Source organism: Temnothorax americanus, unplaced genomic scaffold (assembly GCF_048541705.1).
Source record: "Temnothorax americanus isolate GAGA-0224 unplaced genomic scaffold, ASM4854170v1 Scaffold12, whole genome shotgun sequence".
Taxonomy (NCBI): Eukaryota; Metazoa; Arthropoda; class Insecta; order Hymenoptera; family Formicidae; genus Temnothorax; species Temnothorax americanus.
This window is the reverse complement of record NW_027509253.1, coordinates 1,522,439-1,538,662: the sequence shown is the minus strand read 5'-3', so window position 1 is coordinate 1,538,662 and position 16,224 is coordinate 1,522,439. Positions and strand designations below refer to the sequence as shown.

The window sequence follows — 16,224 nt, the reverse complement described above, 5'->3', positions numbered from 1 at the left end:
TGATAGATTCAAAAACGTTTTTTGATTTGTGAGATCACTGTCAATCCGAAGGAACTGGATTTTCTTCGACAATGGAGATAACCCGGGGTGGAGGATTTACGAAATTTTTTTGATTTATTTGGCTTTGTACAGATTTGCTACAAATTTATTATTATTAATAATACCATCGTATATTTGTAACGGTGTGGGTAAATGACGTTCTTGCAACCTGGATGGATCCCTTCGCGAGTCCCGGAGACCGACTCGTGCCCCAGACCTCCCCTCCCCCATTCTCCGTCCTCAAAAATCGTCGATTTCTTTCCTCATCTCTCGGATGTTACCGATCCCGATCGATCCCCCGACGACCGTTTTTTTCTCGAATATATATATATATATATATATATTATTATATATATATATATATCTGTGTGTGTGTATCACGAGCATACACTTCGTTTTACATAAGCTTTGGAATACCCATGGACATTAGGTACACAACGGCTTTACAATAATTTAGTTTTACGGGAAAGCCCCCCTGCGGAAAGCGCGGTTGAGACGAGAGACAACTATATTTATTTCGTTCATACAAACTCGCACGATATCGAGAAGCCTACATCCAAAAGAGAATCCCGTTTCGCTCCCCTTTTCCCTCTGTCTTCTCCTTAGAAAAAACCTCCGATAAATACTGTGTCGTAAATTGGCGAGATAGCTAAGAATACCTTTATACGTCTAATGTCCTTACGTCTAGTTTCGATCTGCACTGCGCGCTGTTTGCCTGTATACCGGATGCGCCAACATCTCTGTGAAACTGATAACTGACTGTTTCCCGATGGATTTTTCATAACGATTGATTCAAAAATGTTTTTTTTAGAAAGAAATAACAGAGCTATCTCGTTAGAAAGAGTCGTTGGCGCATCTCGTATGCAAAATACGGATTATTCAAATAAAAAGTTTTTGACGTGAAGTACAATTCATCTAGGAAGCTGAACGAAATCACTGTCTATCGATTACTTTTGCGAAATAACGATGAACATAATTCGTTAGTCAAATGCTCTTGACTCTTACGGGAAAGTTGATCGCTGTACAGGCGCAATAATATTACCTAAATCGGAAATTAAAAACTAATTGATTTGATTTGATTAATCTACGCGAAATCGTGCGATTCTCCCTTTTCAAATCGCCTGCACCACTCTTCGTTCCAGTCCCAAATAAATTAAACTTAAACTCGAGCTGTCGGGCACTTCACTTTTCGTCTCAGCAAGCCTCGTTGATTATCGTTACACTGTAATTGTAGCTTCCGAAGCTATATTCGAAGACTCATGTAAATGTACACACGTCGTTGCTGATGATTCGGCACGCCCTTCTGCCCCTCTCACAACGCATTGATACAATTACGCTTATTCGAGTCAAGTCGATCGAACACCGCGATAAAAATTAACTTTGTAAAATAAAAAAGAAACAAAGTGTACGAAGCGCGAAGATGAACCTTACTGGACTTTCTGCAAAATGAAAATCAACTACTTCCTGAGGAGAATTTAAATAATAAGCACGGAGGAGGATGCCAGAATTCCCGGACTCGTCCAGCTTTCTTCTAAGCAAACTCTTCGGGTGTCCATTTACCTGGTCCAACAGAATCGCTCGCCCCATTTTCGCGTTACTTACAGAAGATTTGCGGTACGTACAAGAAAATTTACAGATCCTTACTCTCGGGGAAATAGCGGTGGTGGCGGAGAAAAAAAAACGCTCGTCTTCCTCGCCACCGCCGTAAAACTTCGCGGTAATTCTTAACGCGACCAATATCTTTTAATATATATTCTATAATATATTTATATATAATATATATAAGTATATATATATATATATATTTATATATATCTGCGTATGCATATATACACATACATATTTAAATATATTTATGTAGGTATACATATGCGTACCAACTTATCTAAAATTGTCGTCGTCGTGTTTCGCCAACATCGATGCAAAATAAATCACAATCGTACATATTTCTTCCTCCCCTCCGATTGGCAACTGTGTTTCCTGCGTCGTTAACAACATGTTATGTTGCCTACGAGCCTTTTCTCTCGCCTTCTTCCCCACCGAGTTACACGCTAATGGATACGTCAAAAAATATTAATCCTCCCTCGCGCGTTTAGTCGAACCGTTTAACGAAAGTATTTTGGTTTCTCGACACAACAGTTTCCGCAAATGACGCAAAAAGTAATCGCCCCGTTCGAGTTACGAAACACGCTTTCTGTTTTCTTCCTCTTGAAAAAAACTGAGACATTTATCGTACGCGTGATTGTCATACAGCAATGATGCACAAAACAATGCATCGCGTAAAATTGTTTGGAAAAAAAGAAGAGTGCGGGAATAAAAGAGATTCACACAATCAGTGTATCCATAAAACTAGCGCGATTACTTTCGCATCGTCTTGCGGGTCGGCGCCGTAACATGGAAGATCGCGGCTTAAGAAACGGCGGAGGATAAGAAAATTTCGGAGGGCTGTCGCGACAAGAATACGAAAAGAGCTTCGGTATTAAAGTTTACTATCTTACAGTCTCGCTCGTGAGTACCTAGCCCTGCGCCTTTTGGTTTAACTCGCGTCGCCTTGTCGATAGTGCGATAGATTTTACGCGGAGCGCTCGTCTATGGGGTAAATAGAGACGCTTATATATTATTACTATTATTATCTTATATTATTTATTTATGTGTGTGTGTGTGTCTGCGCGTGTATATGAGTGTGTTACGAGTGAACGATCGTCATGCACCGTCGTACAGTGTCGTTATGGAATGTGCCGGGAAGGAAGTCATTACTACCTGATGAGCCACGACTTCGGCAAGTCGACGTTCACTTTTTCTCTCTGTGTGCGCATATTTCTGCCAACAGTTTGAACGCCCTGTAATATTATTATCATGACCAGAATTATATCTCATTTATAAATACCAAGATTACACGTAGAAATCTAGTCTGTACCTTTTCTTATTTAATGTTTCTTACATTCTCTCTCGTTCCGAAAATTCATATAAATTTATAGAAATTTATGTTTTCTTGATGGATGAATTTATACAGTGATTATATAATGTTAACATATAAAATAATATGTGTTATTATATATTTATCAATACCTATATATAAACTGTGATCTCTGAGGGAGCCGTACAAGCCGGAAATATGCGGAAGGTATTTTAATTTAAAGCGCATTATTTTAAAGAGACTATAAATGTGGCGTTCAAGCTGTCAGCCGCCTTTTCCAGAATGTTCCTGCCGTTCCAGGAAACTTACAACCTGGATCTACGAATTACACTATTAACTAGTGCGTGATCTTCGCATTGTTTTTTTATTTTACGAGCTCACGAGTGCTCCGTTCGCTGGCACTCAAGATTCGAATCGCGATTCGGTTAAACTACGTTCGCGATTAAATTGGCCGCAATTAGCGGGTCTTCGAGGACGTCCTAAGAACAGAATGATTAAACTAAACGGTGCTATTGCTTTGTCGACTGATTGACTGACCAGTCGGTTCAATATTGCGACTTGACTTGTGAGACAAAAGGACGATGTCATGATTGACGATTCCATGAAATCGTCGAAACTCAAACATGCCTTTCAAGAATTTTTTCTCAGAAATTTAACACTGTTTTCTTCGACTCTTCCACTGTTTTCAATCGAGTGATACTTCGTATCTTTTTGCAGAATAAATGTCTCAACACAGAAAATTAATAGAGCAAAAATATAATGTGAATATCGATATCACTTCAATTTTTCTCATATATTAATAACGCGATGAAAGGAGCGAACAATTATTTCCATTAATGAAATTTACATTGTCTTTGTTCGTCGACGAGCAATAATAAATTAAGATCATATCTGTGTATTCTCCATGACGAATGATCTCCGTTGAGAAAATTGTGCAAAATTATCCTTTTGCAATTCAGAATTTACTTCGGTGCTGGAAATTCAGAATTCTAAATACATAATGTTTCAAGCGCGCGAGCGTTTCGCGATTCCACGGAAGAGAGATATCGGCCATGGAGATACTAAACGAGAAACAGAATAGATCGGCTCGCTACAGCGCCGGAGAACGTTAGGGTGGCGTCGGAGCATCGAAAAGAATTGATCATCGGCCGTTTCCTTAAGAGGCAGAAACGGCGGCGGATGACAGGGAGTTGGGTCACGCCAGATTACTCTCCTGCTCACCCCAGCCTTCGCTGTCGCACTCGCTCTCCGATGCCGAATCGCTGTCGCTGAACTCGACGGCAACGCGACGCGCCAGGATGGACGCGACATCGTTGAGCGCGTTCACGCGCTCCACCTCCTTCTGCTCGATCTTCTCTACCTTGCGCAGTTTTATACCTGAAAGACAATTGTCTTGGATAAAGCAATGTTACACACTTTTCACTAACATAGAGTTACTCAAAGTATCAAAGATTATATAAGATCCGAAAGTGCTTCATTCCTTCTTAATTAATTAACAAATTAACTAACGTAATTGAAAATCATAAAATATGGGTATAAATGTACCATCGCGAATCGCTTTGAGCAAGTCGTTTCGCGGGTCGACCAATGGAATATTCGGGTTGACGGGTTTTTTTAGCTGGCCATCCACAATGCTTTTCAGGGGCCTGAGCTTCGGCGGATTGGTTGCAATCATCTTCGCGATATCGCCGTTTGTCAACGGTAACGGCGCCGTGGGTCCGTTGGCGACCGGTGGAGGAGGCGGCGGTGGTGGAGGTGGCGGGATGTTGCACGGAGGTGAGATGGGTCTTGGCGGAATAGGATCTGGGGTGGGCGGGGGTGGCGGAAGATCCTGGGGTGCTGGATCTGTCTCGTCCGCTCCCAATTGGCCTGAATGATTCGGCGGTGTTGGTGTCGAACGTTGGCTTGGTAGAGGACTGTCCGACCGACTTCCGCTCCTGTTCAGCAAGTGCGGAGGTATGGAACCTGAAAGCATCGTGCAAAATAAGTTATTATTACTCTTGTTATCTTTTAAAGAGACTCACTCAAATACGATTACTATAAGTAACGATAATTAACGTAACTAACATACCATTCATGGAAGGAGGAGACATGGTTTCTCCTGGTGGTGGTGGTGGTGGCGGTAGGGTGTCCCTGCCGGTGCTCATGGATCTTCCCCTGGTGGGAGTGTTGTTGGCAGACGCCACCGTGGGCGTGGAATTGCTGGAAGCGTTACTCGGCGGAGCCGGTGGCGGTTGTGACGGTCGCGACCTACCGCCTCGACTTGGGGTGCTTTGACCGCCGGGACTTTGATACGCCTCGCTGCCGGGCGGCCCCTGACCCGAGGCGTAATGTGAACCGTATGGATTATCATCGTAGCCCTGAGTCATATAGTTCGTTCCCCTGCAGCGAGAGAAAATCATTAATTATATAGAAAAGTATAAATCTTTGGATTCTACAGCACGGGAGACTCTACAGAGTCCTTAGCAATAGAAAAGTAAAATAGAAGAAGAAAAGGAATAAAAAGTCTTCTGATTATTAATGTGCTATTATTATTTTAGACTTATCAGTTATATTATTATTGTTAGCTATGTTGTCGCGATATACCCACCTGTAGAGATCGGAAGACGGCGGGCTGTAGAGATGCTGTTCTTCTGGAGGGTAGCTTCGTCGCAGTTCGATGCTGTTGGGTCTGGGCGGCCTGGGATCCGTCATTACTATTCCCAGTAACGCATCGTCGGCCTGTATATTGTGTGGCGCCCTGTACTGCACCGCCTGCGTCGGCATGATGTATTCGCCATGGCCGACTGCCAGTTGCCGTTGCCGTTCCCTCGTATTATGCGGCTGCCTCACGCGCTTCTTGTGCCTGCCGCCTCCTCCGCCGCCACCCTCATTCCGAGGTCTGTGCGGCTGTTTCGCGAAAGAAAAAAAGCAATTTAAAATGCATACACGAAGGAGACAACGAACAAGGTGCATCGCATGTAAGTCAAGCACAATCGGTTCAAGTTGAAAACAATCCGACGATTGATCCAGCGACTAAGGACGTTTTGGTGAATTTTGTATAGAGTTGTAACTGAAGGAGAAAAGATCTTAAAGTTATTTAACAACGAAACCAATTAAAATTTACTGAATGGTTATAAATAAATTGTTTCTAAGCCAATTAAAATTTACTGGATCAATAGTTAAGTGGGATATGAATGTAATATGTGTAGAAAATAAAAGTGGAGCCCCCGCGAAATTATCATTTTTTCATTCCGCAATAAGTATTATTATGAGAAAAAAATTATCCTTTCTGTTCATGACAACACTTTTATTTTCTACGCGACAAATATGGTAAAGTGGAGACGAGACAATCCTGAAATGGACGATGAGACGATCGAGATCGTGAGGGTACCGGTGTCGGTCGAAGATGAATCGGTGGATGATGAGTATAACGCAGTTCTATAAAGTACATTCAAAACTTGCATGAAAATTGCAAAGAACGGCATTACATAAGTGATTCACAAAGTGACGGTAGGTGTGAGAGATTTGTATCGAGTATCAAAAAACACAACTCAGTTTTACGGAAAGGGTAAGGAAGGGCTTCGAGTCAAAATCAGGCCCTGCGTAGATGGAACTTTTGCGCTCTCCCTTCTCGATCCCGCCGCGTCGAGAGAGTCGACAAACTTAGACTTCGACAAAGAAATCTATTCGCATTCGATCTACGCAAAGTATATCGCCACTGAAAAAACGTGGCTATTAGCACAACTACAGAACTTCGAGAAAGCGAGCATCTAGCGAGCGTCAGTCTCTATATCAGCGCGCAAAAAGGTCGGTTAATGAAAGAAAAAAAACCACAGAGAGGGTGATTATGCGATGAGAGTGAAGTGACGATCGATCGATTCACTGAGACACTATTGGATGTTTCGTAAGAGGGATAAGAGAGATTAAAAAGAAACTACAAAGATCCAAACCATCGACTTGCCTCTCTGAACGGTTCGGCATATTCAGACTCGCTCTACAACGAAGGGGAGACAGTAATTCAGTAGTTAGAATTCGCAGCATTAGACACGTTATAAATAATCATAAGAAACTAGTTCGGTCTACGAATTCGCGCACCTCGACAACTTCGACGATCAAAGAATCAGACTCGACTAATTCGTATTCTGAATACGATAGCACAAATGTTATAAATAATACGATAGTTATCGAGGTGCGGTTTTGAATGTATTATTCTGTCGAAGATTCTTACCTTCTTTCCTCGATCGTGCAGTTTCTTCTCCGTGTCTTTGAGCATTTCCTGACTCCACAGGTCGAAGAAGTAATTCGGATCGGTGTAGAATTTCAAGCCGTCTTTGCCATCCTCCCTGAAGTCAAGGCAATAATTAACATCCCATTCACTTCCAAATTAAGCTATTTAAGTTAATGTAAATGACGCCGCTAATTACCTGTAAATATTAAGCTTGTCCAGGGGCGGCGGCGTGTCGCATTGGTGATACGTTTCCAGCATCGCTGTCGGCATGGTGTCCCTGGAGACGACTTGCTGGTCGAACACCACGGAACTTTTGAACGCTTTCCTCATGTGTATATCTTGCAACGAGACTGCGCAGAAAATGAAAAGCCCTCAACATTATGTAGGATCTTCATTTAACTCTTCATAACTTTATTATCTTTCTTTCTCGTTTCAGTTATTTCGTATCACGGTTCACCGCAAATTGAAACAAGCAAGTTTTACGTACCTTCCTCGACGTTACTGTCCAATTGGGTGACCTTGACGGCCAAACGATCTATCCTAGCCTGCAGGGAATTAGCTCGATCGCTCAATCCGTGCGCTTCTCTCGCCAGCTCGCCGAAGAGATCCTCGGCGTGCCTCGATAGGCTAGAGAGTTGCCTGATAGTGTTGGCCAGAGTACCATTGGTGGCTGCCTCGAGTTCCGATGGCAGAGGGAAGTCATCAGGGATGGTGCCGCGTGCCACGTGCACAGGCTCCACCAGTCGCTTCGGAAGCGGCATCTTCGGCTCGCCGACTACTCGTTCCTCCTGGCTCCTCTTCGCGGTAACTCACTCACCGCTCTCTCGAGACCTGAAACCAGGACCATCATTAGAGATCAATTATACTAGATCAAAGCCCAAATGTGTACTTTGATAAAAGTTACACATGTCGCTTAGAAGCTGCAACTTTATAATGTGATGTAAAAAATATTTCAAAAGATACCATAGATAAAATAGCATTTAAAAAATAATAACTGTATATACATATATTTAAAAATACTTAAAAAGAATACTAAATATGTATATAAATATATACGTATAAATATTCTTAAAAATACAGTTGCAACGTTGTTATCAACGGTATCGATTAGTTTCGGAATAATTAAGTAAGTTTTATGTAATTATAACAACGTCGCTTCAAATGCGTCAGAAAATCAAATAAAGTTCTTCTCGTGTAGATTTGAATATTCGAGGCGTGATTTCGTGTATAATTATGATAATTATCGAGGAAAGCTCAACGACCGTGAAGCACTCGAACTGGCTTAAAATCCCGAGGGCAGAGTTCCTAATGAGATGAATATTCGAATCATCCGGGGACATTCCTTTGATCCAACCCTTGCTAAGTCTGGCAACATATAGTAGTAGAATCAAGTGAAATAAATTGTGAGAATTGTAAATCTCAGATTAAGTTATAAATACGTGGAAAGTTAATACAAAAAATTCTTATCAATTCTTATCGTTTACTCTTAACCCGCTGGCTCATTGTCAGTTTTCTCGTAAATGAACGTTGCGACAGACACTCGCGTACGCACGCGACGGTACACATCGCATTACGCAATCGCGAACCGTCACAAGTGATAACGATAATATCTTATCGCACGCGGCTGAACTGCCATTAGCAAGGTGGCTAATATCGGTCGCCGTACTTCTTCCGTGCCGCGATTTTTATCAACATATACATATAATTTCGCCGTCAATAGATAGTGTTGTCCATTAATTCGTCATCAAATTACATCGCGATACTCACAGAAAAAAAATCTCATTTATGTAATAATTATTTCGTAATTGTTTTTAGTTTGCAGTTTTTCCATTTGTAAACTCATTTCAAAGCGAGCTTACGAGTTCTACTTTCAGAATAACGAAGCAATGCAGCAAGCAATACCCGACATAATTGCCGTCAACAAATATGGTTTGAATTCATCTACCAGTGTCAAGAATAGATATGACCGTGACCAAACGTGACGACTTCGGTAGTGATGACAACGGCAAAGTCCCGGCAAACATGCGTACCGCTATTGTACCTCCTAATTAGCAATTATAGCTGCCGTAAAACGAGCGAATGGAGCTACCCCGCCGGATGTTGCACCTGCGAGGAGAACTGTGAAAAGCCTCCGACATGGCTAATAATATCCTTTTGAAAGTAGCCAGAAAGCACGACCCACCCATTTTTCACAACTCATTATTAGTTCCCGTAAAACTTCACATTTACTTCATCACGAAGAAATTACGCCGTTCGATCTTAAAAAAATTACGTTAGTCTCTATTCGTAATAGTAATTGCTTATAAAAATTGCCGTTGGTGAAACTCCGTCGATTAGAAATGATTATTCATGAAAATAAGCCATGCGTATATATAAAATTTAAAATTGCCACATTATTTATAAATCACAACAAGTGAGGTATTAATTCCATGGTCGACTTTCAGGCGAATGTCAATCAAATAATAATTCATAAAAGTCTGTAAGCCATTCGTAATATTTGAAATTGTTTGATTATTTATAAAACTCACAAATTAGATATAGAAGATATTAATTCCACAGTCGAGAGCCTCAGGCGAATTTCATAAAACGGCTCAAATAATAATTCATAAAAATTTATAAGCCATTCGTAAAATTTAAAATTGTTACATTATTTATAAATCTCACAACAAGTGAGATATAGAAGATATTAATTTCATAGTCGACTCCCAGACAAATTTTATGAAGCAGCTCAAGTAATTAATTTATAAAAGTCTGTAAGCTATTCATAAAATTTAAAGCTGTTACATTATAAATCTCACAGTAAGTGAGATATTAAAGATATTAATAACACGGTCGAGATTCTTAGACGAATTTTATGGAGCAGCTCAAATAATAGTTTATATAAAAGTCTGTAAGCTATTCATAAAATTTAAAGTTGTTATATTATTTATAAATCTTACAAGTGAGATATTAAAGATATTAATTCCATGGTCGAGATTCTTAGGCGAATTTTATGGAGCAGCTCAAATAATAATTTATAAAAAGTTGTTATATTATTAAAAATCTTACAAGTGAGATATATTAAAGATATTAATTTCATGGTCGATCCTTGGGCGAATTTTATGAAGCAGCTCAATCGACCATACGGGCATGACCGTGAGTCACAGTCTTTAGCCCTTGTCACACCGGTGTATCTGTATTTCATTTAGGCTCCCACGCAGTCGAGCAGTCATTTAGCCCCGGCGAATACAAACCAGACAGAGGGAGATTAATAATACACGATCCATTTCGCGGCCGTTGAATCAAGAGAACCGGACCGTAAAATCGCATAACGAATTTGTCAGCGTTGCGAAATGTTACATATGTACGGTATACTGAGGTAATATCTCGCGAACAAAAAATAATAACCATGCATTTCCGGATTATATACTTGATGTGAAAATACGTGACGCAATCTGCTTAACCACCAGCGAGTTGCAGTTACACAATTGCGATTATCAAATTTATCGCTGATTCACGATGTGCCTTCCCGATGTGCAATTAGAAAGTTGCAATTATCAAAGCACCGTGTTAACGTTAAATATTAGAAATACATTTAAAAAATTGAAGTGAAAATTCAAAATTAAAGTTTAAAATGACTTCGATGATATCGCTGATGGCGCAACAAATATATTTCTGGAAAACTAAGTACTTTATCTCCGCATATAAATTCGCAGTCGCGACGTATCGGCGTGTGCATTTAAATTTTAAATGCTTCCTGCTCGCTCGAGTTAACGCGAGCCGGTGCTCGTGGAACACTCGGATAAGTATCGGCCTGTTAAACTTAAGCATTCGTGCTAACGGGAACCGAGTGCGGCGAGATTCTCGCGTGCGTCTCGTTGTGAATGAAACCGCAGACACGCCGCTGCCGCATGCAGCAAAGGCTTGCATAAGGTAGGCAGTATCCTGAGGCTGAAAGGTCACTACTACGCCGCAGGACGGATTACGGGTACTCGTACTCCGCTGCTCCGCTCCTACTACCACCATTACTCGAGTAGAAACCGGAAAGACTTAAGTACGTCGCTCCTCGCAACGTCTCTGTCGGTCGCTCGTGTTGCACTTATTTCAAAGTTATACATTCAATAGCGACTGGATCTGCAGCGACGCTAACGATATCGCACAAAACCGTCGCTCGAAGTGTCGAATAAACAAATTCCACGCCGACTCTCAGGATCTCGAAATAAGTAACGATTCGATAAGACCTTCGTTGCAATTTCACTCGAGATCTGAATCATATTTCAGAATTTATTTCATCAATGGCCACATATAGATCCATTTATACAATAGAGTAATATCGAAAGTCTTTTATAGAGTATAATCGATATTTTTTTTTAATTGAAGATCCGTATATGAAGAAGAAATATTTCTTTAGGAGAATCGCGCGCCGGTGAGTCACTATATAGATATGTCCAAGAAATTGTAGGAATTGTTCAATGGCTTGTAAAATAGACTGAATTGCTCGATCTGCTTTGAATTCGCTGGACAGTGGTAAATGACAAGTGACAATGACCAAGACGGCCGCGCGCTGATTCCAACGATTATTCAACCTCTATTAAGCTGGACCCCCCACCAGCGCAAATGAAGTTCGCACTAGGTCAAAAATTTAGTGCTATTTAGGTGCTAATTAAGTGCCCTAGTCCGAATTTTGGTGCTCGAACCGTTTAGCAGGAAATCGCGTAAAAAATGGGGGGGTCCAGCTTGCCATAAAGCTGGACCCCCCCATATCAGAAAATGGTCCTACAGAGAAGATAAGTACACTATAATTTAGTGCTAATTAAGTGCTAATTAAGTGCTCTAAAAAAACGATAAAATGTTGACAGATTATAACATTTATTTAAATATACCATTATATATTGAACACAGAACCGTCGCGGTCGACACTAACACTTAAAAAGAATGCTGCATGAATATATTCGTTACTAAAATGATCGAAAACATATATTTCCCAAATCTGAGTTCATTGCTAACAGTAAAACAATTACAATAATTAACTTAGACCAGCCGTTGGCGCTGAGCACTAAGTTCCGTCATCTGATCGTCTACGAATTAGTTGCTCGCATGATTATAATATTAAAATAATTCTCAGACATTGTACTTTAAAAGAATATCACGATTCGATTTTAGTGTTAGCAGCTTAGTGTTGAAATTAATTAATAAATCAATACAGCGCGCGCTTCGCGGATAAACTAATTAATTTCAACGCTATACAGCTAGCACTAAATTCAAAACGTGATATTTTCTTAAAGTACAATGTCTGAGAATTATTTTAAGACCATAATCACGCGAGCACCTAATTCTTTGACGATGCAGTAACGAATTGAAGAGCGCTGCGCGCGCGCTCCATGGATAAATTAATTAATTTCAACGCTATACAGCTAGCACTAAATTCAAAACGTGATATTTTCTTAAAGTACAATGTCTCAGGATTATTTTAAGACCATAATCACGCAAGCACCTAATTCTTTGACGATGCAGTAACGAATTGAAGAGCGCTGCGCGCGCGCTCCATGGATAAATTAATTAATTTCAACGCTATACAGCTAGCACTAAATTCGAATTGTAATATTTTCTTAAAGTACAATATCTCAGGATTATTTTAAGACCATAATCACGCGAGCACCTAATTTTTTGACGATTCTGTAAGGAACTTTAGAGCGCGGCGCGCGCGCTCCATGGATAGATTAATTAATTTCAACGCTATACAGCTAGCACTAAATTCGAATTGTAATATTTTCTTAAAGTACAATGTCTCAAGATTATTTTAAGACCATAATTACGCGAGCACCTAATTCTTTGACGATGCAGTAACGAATTGAAGAGTGCTGCTCGCGCGTTCCATGAGTGAATTAATTGATTTCAACCCTTTGCAGCTAGCACTAAATTCGAATTGTAATATTTTCTTAAAGTACAATATCTCAGGATTATTTTAAGACCATAATCACGCGAGCACCTAATTTTTTGACGATTCTGTAAGGAACTTTAGAGCGCGGCGTGCGCGCTCCATGGATAGATTAATTAATTTCAACGCTATACAGCTAGCACTAAATTCGAATTGTAATATTTTCTTAAAGTACAATGTCTCAGGACTATTTTGGAACCAAAAACACGCGAGCACCTAATTCTTTGACGATGCAGTAACGAATTGAAGAGTGCTGCGCGCGCGCTCCATGAGTGAATTAATTGATTTCAACCCTTTGCAGCTAGCACTAAATTTGAATTGTAATATTTTCTTAAAGTACAATATCTCAGGATTATTTTAAGACCATAATCACGCGAGCACCTAATTCTTTGACGATTCTGTAACGAATTATAGAGCGCGGCGCGCGCGCTCCATGGATAAATTAATTAATTTCAACGCTATACAGCTAGCACTAAATTCGAATTGTAATATTTTCTTAAAGTACAATGTCTTAGGATTATTTTGGGACCAAAAACACGCGAGCACCTAATTCCTTGACGATGCAGTAACGAATTATAGAGCGCGGCGCGCGCGCTCCATGGATAAATTAATTAATTTCAACGCTATACAGCTAGTACTAAATTCGAATTGTAATATTTTCTTAAAGTACAATATCTCAGGATTATTTTAAGATCATAATCACGCGAGCACCTAATTTTTTTACGATTCTGTAAGGAACTTTAGAGCGCGGCGCGCGCGCTCCATGGATAGATTAATTAATTTCAACGCTATACAGCTAGCACTAAATTCGAATTGTAATATTTTCTTAAAGTACAATGTCTCAGGATTATTTTAAGACCATAATCACGCGAGCACCTAATTTTTTTACGATTCTGTAAGGAACTTTAGAGCGCGGCGCGCGCGCTCCATGGATAGATTAATTAATTTCAACGCTATACAGCTAGCACTAAATTCGAATTGTAATATTTTCTTAAAGTACAATGTCTCAGGATTATTTTAAGACCATAATCACGCGAGCACCTAATTCTTTGACGATGCAGTAACGAATTAAAGAGCGCTGCGCGCGCGCTCCATGGATAAATTAATTAATTTCAACGCTATACAGCTAGCACTAAATTCAAAACGTGATATTTTCTTAAAGTACAATGTCTCAGGATTATTTTAAGACCATAATCACGCGAGCACCTAATTCTTTGACGATGCAGTAACGAATTGAAGAGCGCTGCGCGCGCGCTCCATGGATAAATTAATTAATTTCAACGCTATACAGCTAGCACTAAATTCGAATTGTAATATTTTCTTAAAGTACAATGTCTTAGGATTATTTTAAGACCATAATCACGCGAGCACCTAATTTTTTGACGATTCTGTAAGGAACTTTAGAGCGCGGCGTGCGCGCTCCATGGATAGATTAATTAATTTCAACGCTATACAGCTAGCACTAAATTCGAATTGTAATATTTTCTTAAAGTACAATGTCTCAGGACTATTTTGGAACCAAAAACACGCGAGCACCTAATTCTTTGACGATGCAGTAACGAATTGAAGAGTGCTGCGCGCGCGCTCTATGAGTTAATTAATTGATTTCAACCTTTTGCAGCTAGCACTAAATTCGAATCGTGATATTTTCTTAAAGTACAATGTTTCAGGATTATTTTAAGACCATAATCACGCGAGCACCTAATTCTTTGACGATTCTGTAAGGAACTTTAGAGCGCGGCGCGCGCGCTCCATGGATAGATTAATTAATTTCAACGCTATACAGCTAGCACTAAATTCGAATTGTAATATTTTCTTAAAGTACAATGTCTCAGGACTATTTTGGAACCAAAAACACGCGAGCACCTAATTCTTTGACGATGCAGTAACGAATTGAAGAGTGCTGCTCGCGCGTTCCATGAGTGAATTAATTGATTTCAACCCTTTGCAGCTAGCACTAAATTCGAATTGTAATATTTTCTTAAAGTACAATATCTCAGGATTATTTTAAGACCATAATCACGCGAGCACCTAAATCTTTGACGATTCTGTAACGAATTATAGAGCGCGGCGCGCGCGCTCCATGGATAAATTAATTAATTTCAACGCTATACAGCTAGCACTAAGTTCGAATTGTCATATTTTCTTAAAGTACAATGTCTCGGGATTATTTTAAGACCATAATCACGCGAGCACCTAATTCTTTGACGATGCATAGTGTTGAAATTAATTAGTTTATCCGCAAAGCGTGCACGCCGCGCTCTAAAGTTTGTTACAGAATCGTCAAAGAATTAGGTGCTCGCGTGATTATGATGCCATAATAATCGTGATACATTGTACTTTAAGAAAATATCACGATTCGAATTTAGTGCTAGCTGCAAAAGGTTGAAATCAACTAATTAACTCATGGAGCGCGCGCGCAGCGCTCTAAAGTTCCTTACAGAATCGTCAAAAAATTAGGTGCTTGCGTGATTATGGTCTTAAAATAATCCTGATATATTGTACTTTAAGAAAATATTACAATTCGAATTTAGTGCTAGCTGCAAAGGGTTGGAATCAATTAATTCACTCATGGAGCGCGCGCGCAGCACTCTTCAATTCGTTACTGCATCGTCAAAGAATTAGGTGCTCGCGTAATTATGGTCTTAAAATAATCTTGAGACATTGTACTTTAAGAAAATATCACGTTTTGAATTTAGTGCTAGCTGTATAGCGTTGAAATTAATTAATTTATCCATGGAGCGCGCGCGCCGCGCTCTATAATTCGTTACTGCATCGTCAAGGAATTAGGTGCTCGCGTGTTTTTGGTCCCAAAATAATCCTAAGACATTGTACTTTAAGAAAATATTACAATTCGAATTTAGTGCTAGCTATATAGCGTTGAAATTAATTAATCTATCCATGGAGCGCGCGCGCCGCGCTCTAAAGTTCCTTACAGAATCGTCAAAAAATTAGGTGCTCGCGTGATTATGGTCTTAAAATAATCCTGAGATATTGTACTTTAAGAAAATATTACAATTCGAATTTAGTGCTAGCTGTATAGCGTTGAAATTAATTAATTTATCCATGGAGCGCGCGCGCAGCGCTCTTCAATTCGTTACTGCATCGTCAAAGAATTAGGTGCTCGCGTGATTAGTGGTC

The 16,224-nt window shown here is 40.0% G+C and overlaps 1 protein-coding gene across 3 annotated transcripts in view; it reads right to left on the bottom strand.

Moving 5' to 3' along the window:
• Positions 1-90: 90 nt before the first annotated feature.
• The window catches only part of Scar (wiskott-Aldrich syndrome protein family member 3 SCAR), a 29,209-nt gene continuing 13,075 nt past the window's right edge, over positions 91-16,224 (bottom strand). For 2 of the 3 annotated variants that reach the window (XM_077398545.1, XM_077398544.1), the window contains 8 exons: positions 7,654-7,997; positions 7,363-7,516; positions 7,167-7,281; positions 6,900-6,932; positions 5,547-5,845; positions 5,028-5,338; positions 4,502-4,921; positions 91-4,333 (listed from right to left, as the gene is read on the bottom strand). In XM_077398545.1, the coding sequence (XP_077254671.1) occupies positions 4,152-4,333; positions 4,502-4,921; positions 5,028-5,338; positions 5,547-5,845; positions 6,900-6,932; positions 7,167-7,281; positions 7,363-7,516; positions 7,654-7,927 (1,788 nt within the window). In that variant the 5' untranslated portion in view covers positions 7,928-7,997 and the 3' untranslated portion in view covers positions 91-4,151. The remainder of the gene's footprint in view (positions 4,334-4,501; positions 4,922-5,027; positions 5,339-5,546; positions 5,846-6,899; positions 6,933-7,166; positions 7,282-7,362; positions 7,517-7,653; positions 7,998-16,224) is intronic. The other variant, XM_077398546.1, reaches the window with a different exon arrangement.